The 19,762-nt window shown below is 47.3% G+C and overlaps 1 protein-coding gene across 1 annotated transcript; it reads left to right on the top strand.

Moving 5' to 3' along the window:
- Positions 1-12,389: 12,389 nt before the first annotated feature.
- Positions 12,390-17,151, top strand: LOC149350063 (uncharacterized). The gene is made up of 2 exons (XM_089575509.1): positions 12,390-15,505; positions 16,302-17,151. The coding sequence occupies exons 1-2, from the start codon at positions 12,390-12,392 to the stop codon at positions 17,149-17,151; spliced, it is 3,966 nt and encodes a 1,321-aa protein (XP_089431635.1).
- Positions 17,152-19,762: the final 2,611 nt, after the last annotated feature.

Genomic DNA, 19,762 nt, shown 5'->3' with positions numbered 1-19,762 from the left:
TGAAACTGATAAAGTATTAAAACAAGGTGTTAATTTTAAGGTATTAAACACTCAGGTGTTAATTGGAAATTTGTTGAGCATCATGGAAACGGTCTCACCCAGGTGCTTCAGAGGTGGTAGCCTCATCACCACCCTTTTTATTCGGCAGAAATGAAAAGTGTGCTGTCAGCAGCCACTGGCGCTTATCTTGGAACCAGCAGCAATGTGAAGCTCTGTCATTGACAGCACAGAAGGCGCTAATGATGTGGTGGATGATAATGATGTTGTGGATGTCGTGGATCATTGTCGTATATAATGTCGTGGATAATGTCGTGGATAATGTCGTGGATAATGTCGTGGATAATGTCGTGGATAATGTCGTGGATAATGTCGTGGATAATGTCATGGATAATGTCATGGATAATGTCATGGATAATGTCATGGAGCGCTGTAATCACAGCGCTTCCATGGGCATAGAGTGCACTGTCACAAGGTATTTTTAAAAATTTTGCAAGCCTTCATTTTTGTTGAATAAAAAGGAAATAAAAACACGTGGGTTGGATCATTATCAGGGCACTCGACAACTTTCCAATTAACACCTTAGCACTTAAAGCCATATTTGAAAAATGCTTAATTAATTAATTAATTGAGGAATATGTAGAACATTTAAAAGCTGCACGTTTACTTCCAATATAAGTTTCACATATTACCTTGTGTTCAATGCAACACTGTACTATCTGAATGCTTTTGTGACTTATACCTTCCAAGTTTATTTCCAATTTAAGTTTCACATATTAGCTTGTGCAATAGAACACTGTAAAATCCGAATGCTTTTGTGATTGATACCTTCCATGCTAAACAGTTGGTAACTGATTACACATGCTTTACAAAGCAAATTTTTTGTTCAGCTAAGCAGATTGTAGTAGGTGACATGATCCTTCATAGTGGTAGTTTACATCTCTTGTAAACTCTTGTCAGATTCTCTGACACTGGGAAGAAGCATTTGCTGGGTCATCACTGTGACAGAGCTAGGTCTCCTTTTGAAGCACACTTACACTAGCATTCTTTGGGAATACAGTGACATCATGAGAACATGCAGAGCATAAAACCCCTGCACATACCATATATAAATAGGCAGCCTTCACCGAGCTCTTATAGCCCCTCTGAACAGTGTAGCCATATGTACTGGTGGCAGTTGTCAATCAGCAAAGCTGTCTGAATAGATATTATGATCAGATATTCATTATGTGTCGTGTAAGACTGCACTGGTTTGCCTGTGATGTTCTGTTAATTGAAGACTGTAGTAATTGCTGATATCACAGAAGCTCATGCTGTTCTTGTTTCAAGTTGTACGTGCTGCTCCCTGTCAGACCGTTTCAAACCCCTACCAGATTAATAGGGAACATATACAGCAAATACAAGAATGTATTAAGCCCATACGTACATTAGAACTTTTTCAAGGGATTCAAATAGCAGGACAGGACACCTGGTTGCAGTGGGCTTTTATAACAGGACTTCAGCATCATTCATTTGTTACAAAATGGCAAAACTGGACTTTTGTTCTCTCGTCAAATATCTCCATTTGAAAGGATTTTCATATAAAATTCATCGATACAGCAAATGCATATGATAATGTCCCATCATATGCGACTGTCAAGTACTGGGTGCAACGTTTCAGAAGTGGGAGGGTTAGTGCTGAAGATATGAGCCCAGTACAGGAAAACCATCAACTGCCACCCCAAAAGAAAGCATTCTATGTCTATCAGACAAGGTAAGTCCCTAACTTCTATACAGTAGCTAGGTTGCAAAGGCTGGGCGCTGCACGAGAGAGAGCAGATTATGTTATGTCTAAGGAGCTTGGCTTCCCAAAAGTTTCTGCTTGATGGGTCTCTCATGCATGTTCTCACTGGATGCTGAGCAGAAGCGTGCCCAGCACATGTTTTTGAAAAGTTTGGAACTGTTTATTTCTCGCTTTATTCATCCTTGTAGACAAGCTTGGGGTCCAACACTATCGACTTGAAACAATACAGCAATCAAAGCACTGGAAACAGTCATCATCTCCAACACCAGAAGATGGTCATGCCCTCAGCCAGGTGAGGGCACCACTTTTTTTTTTAACTCCAAAGGTATGTCATTTATTTTCTGGAAAGGTCAAACCATCAGTACTGACTATGTCTAATCTTCTGAAGCATCTAAGAAAAAGCTCTGACAAAAAAAAAAGACACAGAACGCTGACCAGAGGAGTCCTCCACCACTAGAACAAGGCCCTAGCCCACACCTCAGCAAATCCCATGGAAACAATGGAAACAATCTGTACCTGTGGGTTCCAGCTTGTACACCTGACATCAGAAGTAAATGAAAGGTGATTATGTCAAAAAAATTTAATTTCTCTAAATTCAAAGCATAGTGGTCAAGGTTTATTGGTGCACAGTGCAATTCACACAATCACAATTTGGCTGAATATATTTATTCAACGATACATGAAATGAGGGGGATGAAATCAAATTTTTTGACTAACATTGCCTTCCATTTACTTTTTACAGCACCTGTACCTCACCCACCCTATACCTTACCATCCCCTAGCTGTCACCTTTTTTTGAATCTGATGCAGCTCTTTCTGGACAATATTTTGCCACCAACGGCGATGTCATGAACAGCACGAGAAAGTTTTTGGTTGCACAACCTAAAGCGATTTTTTTTCTGCTGGAATAAAAGCCCTTCAGCACTGCTGGAGCATGCAGATGTGTGACTTTAAGAGGGCTATGCAGAAAAATAAAAACTCAAGAAGTCTGCAAGCAGATCGGTTCTTTGTGCCTCAAACATTTTCAGTTATGCCTCGTACGTTCAGCTAATAAATGCAGTTATTGCTAGCATGAGACGACACGAATTCAATACTGCAGAATGCAGGTGCCTTCAGCATGTGTCCCTGATGTAAATGGGAAGACACACGTTCATAATCACTTGTGTTCTGTCAGGCAGGATCCAAAATATTAACTTGGCAAGCTGACCTCCACACTAGGATCTTTTAAGACGACCTTAACAACAGACCATGCACAACATGCCAAGTACGTGCCAAAACTGAAACGTCTAATATGAAACTGACCAAACCATGTCACGTGCAGGGACAGGGCACTAATTCACTCCTGGAAACAGTACAAGCCATACTTTTTCACAGCCAGGCTGTGCAACACCATGCAGAGACATTCACTGCCTGTCAAAGTCCGTAACACAATTCTGAACAGCGGATGGTGGCCTGGGACAGATGCTCTTTTCAGAGTATTGGCCTCAAGCCATGGCAGCATTAGTACATGCGACCTCTCCTTCATCCACACAATAGCTGAATGATGATACAAGAGCCATTATTTTCTTTTTTCTCTTGCATGGGTAAGTAAACATTTTTTACAACTGCCCTTAGAGACATTTCACTTGTGAGCAAAAAATTCCAACTTAAACTCTTACCCCTTGCATCCTACAAACCATATAAAGCTGAACACACCTTGGACAACAGTGGAGATCTAAACTGAGTCTCTCAATGCATGCAGCACTAATTTGCCACCACTACTTAAATAGAACAACATGCTTTCCGGAGGTCATTGCATTCCATGAACATGCAGGCAAAGCTAAATATGTCAGTTAAAATATTCCAATGTGCCAGCCAAATAAACAAAATCTTATTCAGCTATGAGTTAATGTTGTCCAATACCCTTCACCAAATGGTGACCTGCATCCATCATGTGGAGTAATTAGGTCTGCACTAAAATTTTAAAACAAACATAGGGCAATTTGCACTAGCTCCTATAAGGCTACAGTCAATATACAGGGTGTAATTATTTTAATCAATCCAGATTTTTCTTTGAAAAGCAGAGAAAGATACGTCAGGGTGGTGTGTGCAGGTGTAGTGTTCGGCAAGGCAGACATTATGTCAGACTGCAGCTCAAAGATTATTAACTATAATATTATCTCATCAGCATATTAATTTTTAGTTTAAGTGCACAAGATTATATTGCGGGATTACAAGCAGACGACATCGAAGGCGTACCCAATTTTGAATATTTCTAAACTGACATCGTGGCTAGAAATATCGAACGTGGAATTTAGCGCCCAAGGCTATCCGATGCCGGAACCAAAGGCGCAGCGAGCGCCAATCCATTATGGGGAGCGGGAACGCACGTTTTTTTTTTTTTTTTTTTTCCCCGGGGGTTTGGCCACCACCGTCAAGAGCCAGACGCCGGCCCGACGCCAGAGTAATGCTGCTTGCGTGCCCTCGGCGTGAAGGGGGAATATGCTGCACGCGTAATTCCGCGTTCAATATATCGAGCCACAACCTTGACTATCAGAAATTTTAAAACCTCCTCTGATTCCGCAATATAACCTAGTCGGATAAAACCAAAAATCCGCCAGCAAAGACCGCAACGACGCGTCTGCCGTGTGCCGGTACATGCGCAACCATTGGCGCAACACGAACGTAATCACAAGCGTCTTCGCCGCTCCACACAAACCGTTGACATAGCGCGGCCGCGTGCCGGACTACAGCTGGGATACACGCTGCGCGCGCGGGGGTGCGTGGCGACCATTTAACACTGCAACCATTTAACACGGCAAAATTTTTATAAAACGGAAGTTAACGATAGCGCGCTGAATAAAACAACAGATCATTCGTGAAACTCTACACATCACTAAACTCAATCTTCTCTTCTCTAAGCGGAGTAGGCCGAGCTTGACAACTCCTAGAGCTAACACGACCGCAAATTTTATGGCAACGTCTATCTGATGCAAGGATTATCGTAAGAAACTACGCAAAACTGGCGGCCCACCGTGTGTCGGTGCGTGGACGCGAAAACAACTGCGTCCAACGTTCTGTACCTTTCCTTCGCGTTTTGTGCAGTCCATACTGATGGAGACATAGGCACATAGCGGCCGCTGCGCTTCATAGCACAGCGGCCGCATAAAGTTACATGCGCTTAATGCGCCTTGAGGCGGTTGAAGCAGAGTTACGGAGTCATGGGCACGTGTTTAATGAACGTTTTAGTAGCCCAGCTTCAAAATTTTGTAAGTTCTGTACGTTTGCTACCGCCTGAAAATACTACCGCACAGTAGCCACCACGCGGCTGTGGGCGGTAAAGGCTAGCTTTGAGGCATGGAGTTCTTTCCTTCCTCCATGCTTTGAGGCCACTAGTGAGAGGACGCCTCCTTGTGATATCCATGCACGAAAGCCAGGCCACGAAACCTTCAAAGTAATAATCGGGTAAGTTTTCTTTCGCTCTTATGCACTGTGTGCATACAATTGCAAATGCATTTGAAACAAAAAAGGAAAGAGGCTGAAGCTATGACTTGCACTATGCTTGCACGTTGCATAAAAATCTGGCTTCCAATGTTATATGTTTTTGAATGGCAACACTGAGTTACAACAATTCTGCTGCACATTTTACAATAATGTCTAAAAAATAAATACAATTGAATTGCATAATTTTAATAAATTAAGAAAAGTTGATTGTGTTTTGTTTTTATTTTATAAGTTTATAAACTTGGCAACATTGTTCAATTCTTGTGTGCTGCGCAGAGCTTCGGCAACACTGTGTATTAATAATAACTAAAAACTTACGTTTTATTCAAGCATAAATTTTTGTTTCATGGCGCATTGTTAAATAAATAAGTGCGTTTATTGGAAAACGACAATATTTAATACAAAATATTTTGCACAAGGTTATCAACACTGCTTAATAACTCGCACGGCATCTCGTGTGCTTTCCTTCTGGACGCTGCAGGTGCTACAGCGCACCGATGAAATGCGTACCTCTAAGCTCGGTTTTCACACTTCTACTGTAGGTTTTGCCCGACCATTGCTCGCCTGACGCACAGATAGGCAATGTTACTAGACCAGGTTAGTTTTCAAACTTCCCATTCGAGCCATGCATTGCAGGTGGCACATTTTTCTTCTCCGCCGTTAGATGGCAGTGACGTCGTATCAGGCTCCCAGTCCCTCGCGTCGTCTGCTCGTGGAGGCGTAGTTTCGTTGCGCGTGAGCCTTATTTTCCGCTCCGTTTCATAGAATAGAAGCTATGAAACTAGACAGTTTCGGGGGAAAAATTAACTACGCAGGTGGAGAAAATCGAGCGACACCCAATGCTTATCTCCCTGAGTAATACCGCGAATATGTTATGCTGGGCTCGCGTATCACACGCGCGTGCTTTGCATGCCGCTTTCTCGAAATGCGGCCAGCAACGAAGCCCACCCGCGATCTCGCGTCTAGCAGCTCGACAGCAGTGGGCTGCGCATTATGTAGAGCTTTGAGTACCTTTAATGTGATTCAAGTTGTTTGCAGCCACCAATAATAAAACAAGAGCAACAATTTTGAAGCCTTCAGCGAAGTTTCTAGAAATCTTTATAGCAAACTTTTTAGTGATACAGCTGCAAGGTATTCTCTGCTAGATGGGCCGATGCAGATAGTATATCAGACGTATAGAAATGATAAAAGCCAGTAGAAAGTAACGATGAGGGGTTCAGCGGCTCGTGCGCTGTTCAACATGTGCGCTGCACCACGACGCAGTCTCACCAGCCACAACCAGGCTGGCTGAAATAATCGCCAAGTTGACACTACGCCAGCGAGGTGCCTGGATGGTTGAGGACGGGAGGGAGGGCTCCCTTTGATTACGTGCTTCGCTGTAGATTTTGTGCTGCAATATTTTAGTGTTTACCACCTCATTTTCTAGTCTCATGACGGAAGCTGGTATAGCCTACAAGACGGAGGTTTACTCATTGGGTTTTGTAGAATTAAACAGCACTGGTAGAATTTCGAACATTACCATAAAAAGCTCGCCCTATGTCTAGTGGATTTTTCTCGTATGCGGCTAGAACTGCCAAGCTAACCCAGGTGAAAATTAGTTAATTGGAATCTGCTGGTTTCTAATGGTTTCACCTTGTCCCGGAAGGAAGCTTTCTGGTTTGCTGCTGGTTGAAATGCCATTAGAGCGCCAACTGGTTTTGCTCTGATATATACTGGTCCAAGAAAGAACCGTGCTAGTTTTTATTGGCGTATATGATTTCAGTTTGTTTAATTCAGAGCTTTTTCCCTTGTTTCTGTAGTAATGGCGTTCTTGAACTAACAGAATTTTTCAGTAAATCTCTTGCCCAATGGTGTCGAAATTAAATGAGAACTTTCTTTATTGACTGTTCCTCAGTAACAACGGTGAGGCAAACTTAATGAGGCAGTATACAAGCCCGAGCCCACGGTTATTGTTTGAATGTGAGTGCACAAGCTCCAACCAGCCCAGCTTTCCATCCTGTTGTACAAGCTCCCCATATAAGTTGTGTGTATGCAGTGGTTTGTTGTTCTGTGTGTTCTCGCTGTAGGTATATCTGCGTGGCCTTCACGGTACACATTTCAGCGTAGGCTGCTGCCCGTGTTTGCTTAAATTTTTAGTGCGCTGAACACGCTCCTAATTTAACACTTCTTTGTAACTTCTAAAGATATGTTTTGCTAAGAGATGCAAACAGGCTAACGAATGAAACCCCGAGTGCTTTATTAATGTGTGCTGACATATCGCCGCGAACTCTTATTTCTTTTCTTGTTCACTATATGCCGTCTTTGGAACGCGGTCCTAACGCTTCGTTGCCCACGCGAGACGCGACCAGAGCGCCCTTGGACTGTTATGATCACACGAGGCAGTTTCTGCGATGTTCGAAATGTGTGCCGGATGTTTCAGGCGCCTTGTCCCGAAAGTTCGTTGCCGTCTTCATCTTCAGTGCAGTGCACACTGCTGCCATCGCCGACACCGAGTTTTCCTGCCTGTGGAAACAATTAAGTTTGCCCAGTAAACAGTTTGCTGCCTGTGCGCATGTCACCACCACCGTGACAATGTACACGGTCTCCTATAGCTTGAACATATGAGACGTGTAGCTGCGCTGCGTTCTTGAGATGACCAGTGTGTCCGTCACGGCCATGCATCGAAGCAAAGTGGCGCAGGCGTGGATGGACCTATTGCCAAACCATATCCCGCGGTAGGCGCACTCGAGCAGACGACGCCCAGGAGTGCGATCACATGATATGACGCCACTTCCGTCGCAGGAAAAATGGATGCTTCATGTATGGCCATGGCGGTCGCGGTGTTTCCAAGAACAAGGGTCTGTGCAAGCCGCCTCGTTGGATCCTGGATACTTGCCTGTGAATGCTTAAAGTGTGTCAAGGGTCTATGCAAGCCGCGCGGTTGGATGCTTGATGCGTATTCCAACGGTCTTCGAACCGACGCAAGACGTACGCGGTGGCGATGTCACGAAGCGTTTATTTGGAGCCGTTTGTGGTCGTTGCAAGCGCTCCTAATTCCTGCGAGGATGGCAGCGGCGATTAACAGTTGCTCACCGTGAATTTCCTGTGTGTGCATAAGCTGAACACAGTGACAAATATCCGCGTAGTGAAAGTGATTGCGGTCGGAGCAAGTGTTTCTCCGTCATGGCAGAGAAATGCGCACGTGTGAAGGCTCACTACGCACGCAGTTTTTTTCCGAATGCTGAAATGAACTCGGTGTTCTGCAGCTAGCCGCATTGGTTGCAATCATTGCAATATACACGAAACGGTTAGCAACATAACATCAGCCGACGTGACGTCAGGTGGCGAAGTGGCCATTCGCGCGAGGTGAAACGTTGAGAAACGAGTTGGTTCCAAAGCAAACCATTTCGTGAATATGCCTCCTGGTCACCGTTACAATCAGTCATACTGTACTACATTTTAATGATCAGCGAAAACAACTCTTAAATGTTGCTTTAAAGTTGTATCAGAGAACAGACATGTATGCGTGTCGCATACTTCAATGGCTAATTTTTATTTTCATTTCATTCTGCGACATCATAGCTCTCATACGGAAATTCAATTTTACAAATTCGCTTGAAATGATAGGGGTTTGCTAGAGATAACCAGAAATTATGACCATCGCATCCTGTTTCCCTGACGGTGCGAAGTATTCTTTCCCAGCCTAATCCAGGAGCCATCACTAGGTAAACCGTCAAAATTATTCCTTGCATTTCCTCTACCTGTAATCCAGTTTACTGGCTCCCAAATGACATTATGCTGACATTAATGAGGATGGCATGTGTAGACTTTTAAGAAATACATACTGGATGCCCACTTTGTTTTGAATTTACAGGGACATTTGAGGATACTTTGGTGTTGTACAGATTATACGCCAGCTTGTTCTGTGCATGTCAACAATGACAGCCTTCGGCACAACATCCCGCACTTGTTTTCAACGCTGCACTCAGGATTGTGCAACTGCAATGGGAGCTCAAGGAAGACAACTAGAAGAGAACTGATGTCTCACTGTCACTGTAGGGAATAAATCCATGCACTTTAGCCGAATGATGCAGTCTCGGCCCCTTTCCAGCCAGAGTTCAATTCTTTTATAATGGCCAGAAAAACGAAAATTCAGGGGGCACTTTGACTGTCTAAAGTGCGTGGAGGCGAAAGCGTTTTTCGCACCACTTTGACTGCCTCTGCGGCACTGGTGACGTCAAACATAATTAATGACTAATTACTAAGTAATGACAAATTACTAATTAATGGCTAATTACGCCATCACCCGTTCAGCGGCGATGCCCTTTGAACGTCTTTTCGAGGAAAGGAAATGGGGCAGTAATTCTCTGTCATTTCGGTGGACACCTGAACCGCACCGTACAGGAAGGGAGGAAGTGGGAGTGAAAGAAGAAAGAGGGGCCGTAACGAAGAAAATGAAAATTGTATTTGAGGAAAGGAAATTACGCAGTAAGTGTCTCACATATCTCGGTGGACACCCGTCAAAGGCGTGACACCTTTGCTGACAAGCTTCTACTGACAGCCTTCTATCGACGACGCCTTAAAAATAAATCAGTATTGTTGCGTTGTCACTGTTCTGTGATGCAGAACTGATTTAGTTACCACTGATTGTACATGTTCCAAATGGTTAGAAACATAATTTTCTCGTGTACATTTGCATTCCCGATTGACAGGAGTTGCTAAAATGTGAATATTTAATACGCGCACACTTCATATATGCGCACACATTACACATTAAATAGATATAGATATGTCTTTTGCAATACCGTCAGTGGGGAGGAGGCCCATTTACATATTACAGTGACAATTACTGTGCACCGCTTAGGAAATGCTGCAAGTGCAATTATTTTTTTTTTCTCTGTTAGCAATGTAAATCCACTGCAGTGTGCTACTTTGAATTTGAAAAATGTGATTTGTAATTATGATGGTTGTTAGCAGCTTGCACTGCAGCCTTGCTTGTTCCAGTAATGCGTTTGACCCAAAGGAGAATTCGCGAAAAGAATCGCGTAGTCATTCAAAAACCATTTTTGCACAATTCTCGGCAGCTAACTTTCAGTAGAGGCAATGTAACATATTCCAAATGGTTAAAAACATCATAATTTTCTCGTGTGCATTTGCATTCGCGATTGACAGCAGTTGCTAAAATGTGAATATTTAATGCATGCACATCAAAATCAGTGATGGATACGCAGCAGAAACAACGACGTCGTGTGCCTCGCGCATCGGTCATGATCATTGCAACCAACGCCACGAATGCGACTACCTGCATAACGCCAAGCTCATTTCAGCATTCGGAAAACATGGTGTACGTAGTGAGCTTTCGCAGTGGCACATTTCTCTGCCTTGACGGAAAAGCACTCGTTCCGATCGCATTTACTTTCACCACGCGTACACTTGTCACGTGCTGTGCAGCTTCAGCTTATGAACGCATAGCAAATTCACCGTAAGCAGCTGTTACTCGCCGCTATCCATTATGATCCTTGCAGGAATTAGGAACCCTTCCGACAAACACAAACAGCTCCAAATAACGCTTCGTGACATCGCCACAGCATAGGTTTCCCGTCGGTTTTGAAACCGTTGGACCACGCATTTCAAGCATCCAACGGTGCTGCTTGCATAGGTCCTTGGAATGAGTAACAGGATCCAACGAGGGGGCTTGCATAGACCCTTGGTCTTTGAACAACTTGTTTGCAACGGCGTGAAAACACCGCGACATGAAGCTAACCATTTTTGCTGTCGACGGAAGTGGCGTCATGTCACGTGATCACACTCCTGGGCATCGTCAGCTCGAGTGCGCCTACGGGATATGGTTTGGCAATACGCGACCAGGCGCTTTTCGTCGTCTGCCACTTGGCTTTGATGTGCAAATGCAACGGACACTAAGGCGCTCTGAAGAGCGCAGCCATGCCGTTAGCGTGTTCAAGCTAAGAGTCGACGATCCTGTACAGGCATACGCTGTATATGTGTGTTGAGAATGCGAATCGTGGAATCTTCGGTAGGGGCAATTTGCTTCCACCCCGAGCACCTCTAAAAGCGTCTACTGTTGACTGAAACTGCAAGCCAAGTGCGACTATAAAGCAAGAACTTTCCAGTATATCAGACAGACTGAAGACCACAACTCGGCAGTGACTAAATAAAAACAAATTCACAGCGAAAATATACAAGCTGTGACATCTTGCTTGCTTATTGCCTCTAGAATTTTTCACCGAGTGCTGAAATGTATAGCGCTGTTTCCATGCCGACAGCGCCGGGTCGAGTTAGAGGATAGAGTTGAGCAAGGCCAGCCCGACTAGACGACTGCGTGTTGACATGAACTCGAATTTAGCGAGTCCAGACCATTTCAACTCCAGCGAGACAGCGAAGTGCCAGCCTCCCAAATAGCGGCACGGCACCGCTGTCTCGGAGGAGCAGACGAAAAACGGGTTCGCATTTATCCTCTCCCCTCCTGCTAACCCGACTCTTCAACACCTCGCATTGCGTCGACGAACAGCCGACGGCACGAAGCAAAAGCCTGTCTCCTTCCCTTTCTTGTCTCTTTAGCAATGCCAAAGCTGTCCTCGAAAAATAAGACGACGCCCAGAATGCGTTTCATGGCTTCAGGTGAAAAAGTAATCCAGCAAAGCAATATGGGGGAAATCTGCTTGGAAGTTCAACACATGTTCAACACACACTACTGTTGTCGACGGAGGCGCTCCGGTTTCTTGAGACAAGTGCACAGGCGACGCCGGCCGTTCGAGTCCTGCAGCGGCCGCCATTCTCCGAGCACCGGCGACCACGCTCCCCTTCTTGGAAGAGCAGCGGGAGGCCCAAGAGGCGCGGAGCCACATCTGGACACCGCTCGCCGGTTGCCGTGGCCCCCTCGACATCCGGTCGGAGAGAGGGACACGAGCAGTGCCGTTAGAACTCGCTTGCGGAAAAGGACATGCGTGCTGTGCTCCGTCTTTTCTGTGTTCTTATGTAACCTTCGCAGGCTAATAAACCTGCCCATTTAGTTGTTTTATCTGGACGTTTGTTGTGTCGACTACATCGACTACATCTTCAGAAGTGGGATTGAGACTGCCTTGCAAGACTGGCGCCTTCACCGAGAGCTTCGACCACGTAAGCCACGATGATGCTCCGATCGAAGCCAACGACGGAAGGTCCTGCGAGCAAGGTAGCACCACGACCGGGCCTTTCAACGGACAGCGACGCGCCCAACGATGTGGGAGCAAGGGAGGCGGCACTCAGCGAAAGCGATACTCTACGAAACGACGAGGCGCAGTCTAATTCAGGGCGGGGATCCATGAACGCCGACACGGTAGACGGCCACGGACTGGACAACCCCAACGGAAGAGCCCCCGGGGCCTTCGACTTCCAGGCGCTGATGCAGGCTGCGGTGCAGACGGCAGTACGTGAGGCCTTGCAGGGAGCAGCCCAGCTTCTGCAGGCGGCTCAAACGCCACATCACCCACCGACGGGAACATCAAGCGTCGTGGATGGACGACTGGCCACGGCAAGCGCACAACTGGTGCCAAGTTATGACCCGTCATCTAACGACCAGCCAACAGTCGAAATGTGGCTGAACAAGGTAGACAACCTGGCTGCAGCGTACGGTTGGAGCGACCAGCAAACGACGTGCTTCGCACTCACAAAGCTGCAAGGTGTTGCCAAGACGTGGTACGACGGCCTGACGAATGTCCAGCGCACTTGGGCAGAGTGGAAACGTGAGTTGAAGAAGGCATTTCCGTCAGCATCCAGTTTCCAGCACACCTTCCGGGACATGGAAGCACGCAAGAAACAGCGCCACGAAAGTATAGAGGCGTACTTCTACGACAACCTGGCGAAAGCAAGGCGCTGCAATGTAGGCGACCCGGCCTGTATTGAATACCTTATCACTGGACTCGACAATGAAGATCTTGTGCGGTCCCTCAGCGTCAGAGACTACGCCAGCCCCGACGAGTTGCTCAGGTGCATGAAGCGGCTCTACGAGCGTACAGAAGTCGTAAAGGAAACTAGAGCCAAGACGCTGTATCAACCACCAGCTATTCGGCATCCTCAACGCGTCCTAGGAGGACACAATTCGTCACCAGCGGCGCATCAGCTTCAACACTGCGCTGGAGACAACGGATCGACGAGGGCTCCCCGACGAAAATTCAACGACAAAGGAGAGCCACTTTGTTTTAATTGTTCTTCATATGGACATTTCTCGGCAGCATGTCCAAAACCTCAGCGTAGACCGCGCTGCACGAATTGTGGAAAAGCAGGCCATGAGATCAAAGACTGCTATTCGAGGAAAGGCTCGACAGCCAGCGACACAGCTAAAACAGCAGTCCTAGCCCAAGAAAGCAGCAGTACAAGTGGCAGCATGGTGCTAAATCAGAAGTACTTCATGGATGCCAACGTGAATGGGAAGGCGATCAAAGCGTACATCGACATGGGCAGCCAATGCTTAACGATACGAGAAAGCGAAGCGGAAAAGTTACACCTCTCTTATGAAGCACTCAGTCGTCCATTCACTATCAGAGGGTTTGGAATGGGAAAAACAACACCCCTGGGAAGCTTCGAAGCGAGGCTGACGGTGGACCAGGCTACGGCCGACGTCAAGGTACACGTTGTCCGCGACGAAGTGCAGGCTGTCCCATTGCTTGTCGGTCAACCCTTTACTGAGCAGCCTCACATTACGGTGGTGCGCCGTAAGAACACCGTGCGCATTTTCGAGGAGCGTAACGGGTCGGAGGACGAAGATGGAACTCTCACCAATCTTGCTATACCGGCCCTACCTCCGCGACGTGTGAACTTGTGGGCGAAGGAGGCCGTAGTCATACCTCCTAATTACGTCGGGTTCATTGCGCTTGGGAGTGACAACGTTACGCACAGCGACATCTTCGTTCGCGGCAGGCTGCACGAGACGAGCGGCGAGTACGTGCCAAGCTGCGTATTAAGAGAAGATGAACTGGGCGAGATATGCCTGCCCGTGGCAAACGTATCCGAATCTCCTCTGATTGTTGCTCAAAACCAGATGATCGCGAGAGGAACGTTGTGCATGGAAGAAGAAAATACCGAACCCTCCCTGATCGCAAACAGCAACGAAAGAAAACCGGCAAAGGCGATCTCGGGTGAAGATTTGACGGTTGGCACAACGATTTCTACCACGCAGAAAGAGGCACTCGACGCAGTGATTAACCAGTACCGCGACTGCTTTGCGACGTGCCTTTCAGAAATCGGGTGCACGGCCGCGGCGCAAATGAAGATTGAGGTGACCACCGACGCTCCTGTAACGTACCGCCCATACCGCCTAGCCTACTCCGAAAGGCAGGCTGTGAGAACAATGATTGACGAACTCAAGGAGGCTGGAGTAGTAACGGACTCTAACTCTGCTTACGCGAGCCCTATCCTACTTGTTTCAAAGAAGAATGGCGAGAAGCGGCTTTGCGTAGACTTTCGAGCCCTCAACAAAATAACGAAAAAGGACAGGTATCCGCTGCCGTTGATTGATGACCAACTTGACAGGCTACATGATAAACGGCTGTTCACTAGCATAGACCTTGCGTGCGGCTATTATCAGGTGCCAATTGATAAAGAGAGCCGAGAGAAGACAGCGTTCGTCACTCCGGATGGACACTACGAATTCACCCGAATGCCATTCGGACTTGTCAACGCACCGAGTGTGTTCCAGCGCATGGTAAACACCGTCCTCGGCTCCCTTAGGCACACGAAGGTCATGGCCTACATGGATGACCTGCTGATTCCATCGGCTTCGTTTGAGGAAGGATTAGACAGCTTGGGCGAGGTACTTGAGCTCCTTCGTTCGGCTGGTCTCACGCTGCGCTTGAAAAAGTGCTTCTTCTTCCAAGCGAAAATTAGCTACTTGGGTTATGAAATTGCCGCATCGACCATCAACCGCGACAGCCTCAAGTTGATAGGAATTGCAAATTTTCCTACACCAGCAAACGTCCACGACCTCCGACGCTTCCTGGGCCTCTGCAGCTATTTACGACGTTTTGTGGCTGGATTTGCCATGATAGCCAAGCCACTTACGATCCTGCTTTTCAAGGGAGAAGAATGGCGCTGGGACGACGTTCAAGAGACTGCATTCAGGCAGCTACAAAGACAGCTGATGAGCAAGCCAACGCTGGCACTTTACGCACACGGAGCGAGAACGGAAGTGCACACCGACGCTTGCAAGGTCGGCCTCGGAGGAGTGTTGTTGGAAGAGCAACCAGACGGCCTCATGCACCCCGTTATGTATGTTAGCCGTAGCACCACGCGAGACGAGGAACGGTACCATTCATACGAACTTGAAGCATTAGCCGTTGTGTGGACAATTGAGAAGCTTAGACCATACCTGTACGGAACCGAGTTTCTTGTTGTTACGGACTGCAACTCATTGAGAACTGCTTTGTCAAAGCGAGATCTGGTGCCACGTGTCGGCAGGTGGTATCTAAAGTTGCAAGAGTATACGTTTGATGTAGAGCATCGACCAGGAGCTAGGATGAGCCACGTCGACGCCCTCAGCAGGGCTCCTGCGTCGGAAGCCGAAGAAGTTGACGTTGCAAGTGGCATTAATGTCTTTGTAACAGAGCTCTCCAACGAAGACTGGCTAACGCTAGCACAGAAGACGGACGTAACATTACAGTCGATCGTGGATTCCCTAAAGGGATCATCAGAGACGAAAGAAGCTGAGCGCATCAGAAAAGAATATGTCCTGGTTGAAGGCAGGCTTTTCAGGAGAACATGTGGCAACAACGGCGACGAGCGTCTGCTATGGGTAGTGCCACGAGCGGCACGTTGGCAGGTCGTGAGACGACGCCACGACGATGTGGGTCACTTTGCAGTTGACAAAACCATGGCCTTGCTCGAAAGCAAATACTGGTTTCCAAGAATGCGCCGGTACGTGAAGCGACATATCTCGTGCTGCTTAGAGTGTTTGTATCGAAAGGTTCCGTCCGAAAAAAAAACCTGGAAAGCTGCACAGCATCGAAAAAGTGGCCGTGCCATTCGACACCATTCATATGGATCACTTGGGCCCATTTATCCGCAGCAAGAGTGGCAATACACACGTGATTGTGGCAGTGGACGGTTTCACTAAGTTTGTGCTCATTCGGGCCGTGCGAAGCACCGCGTCGGGCTACGCCAAAAGCTTTCTCAGGGACATCGTCTCCATATTCGGGGCCCCACGAAGGTTGGTTACCGATCAGGGAACTGCCTACACCAGCCGACAATTCGAGCACTACTGTAAGACTCTCAGCATAATCCACGTGAAAAACGCAACTTGCACGCCTCGTGCCAACGGACAAGTCGAGAGGTACAACAGAATGATAACCCCTGCGATTGCCAGCTTATCCGAACGAAGCGACGGGAAGGACTGGGACGAAACGCTCACGCAGGTGCAATGGGGAATCAACAACACGGTAAACCGAGCTACGAAGACGACTCCATTCACTCTGCTTTTCAACTTTCGCCCCCGGAACGTGACAGGGGACTCAGTTGACGACGAAATCGCACTGGAGCTGGACGCCAGTATGCTGAAACTAAGAGAGAAGGCCATCGACAACATACGCCGGGACCAAGAAAAGCAGAGAAGTAGCTACAACAAACGAAGAAAGACCGCGCCGAGCTACCAACCGGGCGACATGGTGTTGCTGGAGAGGGAACCAGCTGCAACGGGGGAGTCCCGTAAATTGTGCCAAAAGTACAAAGGCCCATATATCATCGTGGAAACACTTCCCAACGACAGATACAAAGTGCAAGACTTCCCAGAGGTCCAGCGGACGCAGCGGTTCTACGAAGGCGTCGTGGCGGCGGACAGGATGAAGCGCTTTGAGCTGGGAACGGTGGCAAGCGAGGACCATTCGTCGGACAACGACGAGGGTGAGGAAACTGAGGCTTGAAAAAAAGAAAGCAGATGAAGCGAAGATGCACACCAACCGAGGGCGGCTGGAAAGGAAAAGGATGGCCGACTGTCGTCGACGGAGGCGCTCCGGTTTCTTGAGACAAGTGCACAGGCGACGCCGGCCGTTCGAGTCCTGCAGCGGCCGCCATTCTCCGAGCACCGGCGACCACGCTCCCCTTCTTGGAAGAGCAGCGGGAGGCCCAAGAGGCGCGGAGCCACATCTGGACACCGCTCGCCGGTTGCCGTGGCCCCCTCGACATCCGGTCGGAGAGAGGGACACGAGCAGTGCCGTTAGAACTCGCTTGCGGAAAAGGACATGCGTGCTGTGCTCCGTCTTTTCTGTGTTCTTATGTAACCTTCGCAGGCTAATAAACCTGCCCATTTAGTTGTTTTATCTGGACGTTTGTTGTGTCGACTACATCGACTACACTACAGAGGGTAAAATGGAGGACAACGTGCAAACATCGTAGAGGTATCGCTCCCTCTCGTGAACACCTCCTGATTTCAACTAATTTTGGCAGTTTGGCAGCGCCACGCTACAGTACAGTACAGTACATAGTACAATAGTACAGTCGACGTATACAAACTTCACCATAAATGTTTTTGTTCACCGTCAGAGTGGGATAAACCAATCTGTTGGGCATTAAATGTTTTTCTATCCTATCGTATCTAGCACAATATCACTGTTTTCTAAAGGTGACGTGGTGTTTTCTAAAACTCAAGGGACTCATTCTGTTGTTTTATGGCACGCTAGCATGGTTCCAGTCACCTCCGGATTACTCAGTAGGTAGAAATTCTCCCCCTGCCCTGTGTTTGGCTTTTCCAGGTCGGGGGAGGGGGGGTTGAATGGGGAAAGATCGTACGGCTACCAGTTCCGTGAGCTGCAGACTGCAAAAAATAAAATAAAAATAAATGAGGGCCACAATGGGCATCACACAATGTGCATCATCGCACACGGTTCATATACAATAAAGGCCACAATGGGCATCACACAATGTGCATCATCGCACACGGCTCATATACATGTCTCCATGGAGATCCGACGAAGCATTGTTAAAGGAGTCTTGGTTTTCTTAACCATTTTTTAAAGCATTTTCCTCCATTAAGGACGAGCACCAGGCCGGAGGAATGCTTGTGCCCTTTAATAAACCGGTGGGCATCCGGCGGCTCTGGGAATCGAACCCAGAACCTCCCGCATGCGAGGCGAGTGCTCGACCACAAGGCCACCGCTGCGGTGTTTGCTCCGTCCTAATCAGACAGCAAAAGCAATTGCAAAGATTGAAAACGTGAAACTGCCATACCGTACATATCATGTCTGAGTGTACCGCAAAATGTCTGTAAAGTTGTCGCGTATTACCTTATGAACAAGACCACGCGTCCATATTCGGCAACCCATGTGGGGGGTCATGGCATGGGGCGCCGCAGCGGTCCCTGGTGAATTAGGGCTGAATTAATTGTGCTTGAAGCACGTGCCAAATTAAGTCACAAAAGGTTCTTTTTAGCGCGAGTTTTGAATTATTTTTCATATTTATAATGTTCACACGCACCAGTCGTCCCTCTCGTACATCGTTGCTGTTCAGCACACGCCTGTCTATTTGCTCTTTCAGTAGAACTGCCTTATACAAGCTAATAGACCGAGAACTGCTATCATTTTTCAAATGCAACGAAAATTTCAGGGGGCATTTTGTCGATCGAAATCGCGCAAAGCGAAAGCCTTTCCACGCCGCTTGCCGTAGGCACACACGAGGTGGCTTTGGGGCGACTTCGATTGCCTAGTCATCAGTCATGACCCATGACTAAACTAGTCATGAGTGGTTAATGACTAACTAGTCATGACTGATTAATGGCTAACTGGTGATGACTAACCAGTCATGACTGTTTAATGACTAGTCAGTCATGACTAATTAGTTGATGACAAACTAGTGATTATTAGTTAATGCCAAACTAGTCATTACTAATTAGTTGATGACAGGCTAATGACTATTTAGTCTTGACTAATAGTTGATGACTGGTTAATGACTATTTAGTCATGACCTGTGACTAGTAATGACTAGTTATGACTTTCACTTCAGATGTAACGGACGGACAGAGTCAGAGTGTGAGCCATTAAAGGCTTTGGCCTTAATAAAGTCCACCCCTAATTCGCTTGTTGCAGCAGGGCATCCAAAGGGCCTAGTTCCAACGCGAAAATCAGTTAGGAGCGTGCTCGAGTCATCCACAACAGCTGTGGCTCCTCAGTCTGAAGGATGCCTATGATTTGGTAGGGAACGCCCGAGCACTGATGCAGGAGGTCTCCCAACCGCAAGGGAGGGTTTGGGGGGGGGGGGGGGGGGGATAGTCTTCCAACAGCACAGAAAAGAAATTCGATTATAAATTATTTAGCAGTCGCAGGAGAATACCAGTTGGTTGGTTTGGTTTATGGGGTTTAACGTCCCAAAGCGACTCAAGCTATGAGAGGCGCCGTAGTGAAGGGCTCCGGTAATTTCGACCACATGGGGTTCTTTAACGTGTACTGACATCATACAGTACACAGGCCTCTAGAATTTCACCTCCATAGAAAGATTGGTTAACTAGTCGTGAGTGGTTAACGACTAACAAGTCACGACTGG

Source organism: Amblyomma mixtum, chromosome 3 (assembly GCF_055824585.1).
Source record: "Amblyomma mixtum isolate Tamu chromosome 3, ASM5582458v1, whole genome shotgun sequence".
Classification (NCBI taxonomy): Eukaryota; Metazoa; Arthropoda; class Arachnida; order Ixodida; family Ixodidae; genus Amblyomma; species Amblyomma mixtum.
Note: the sequence above shows the minus strand (reverse complement) of the source record. Positions and strands in the feature narration are given on the sequence as shown.

Bases quoted from the DNA above. Each gene is read 5' to 3' on its own strand.
- LOC149350063 (XM_089575509.1), top strand. From the start codon at position 12,390: ATGATGCTCCGATCGAAGCCAACGACGGAAGGTCCTGCGAGCAAGGTA. The intron at 15,506-16,301 runs GTATGTTAGCCG...ATTTATCCGCAG, and splicing joins GGCCTCATGCACCCCGTTAT to CAAGAGTGGCAATACACACG.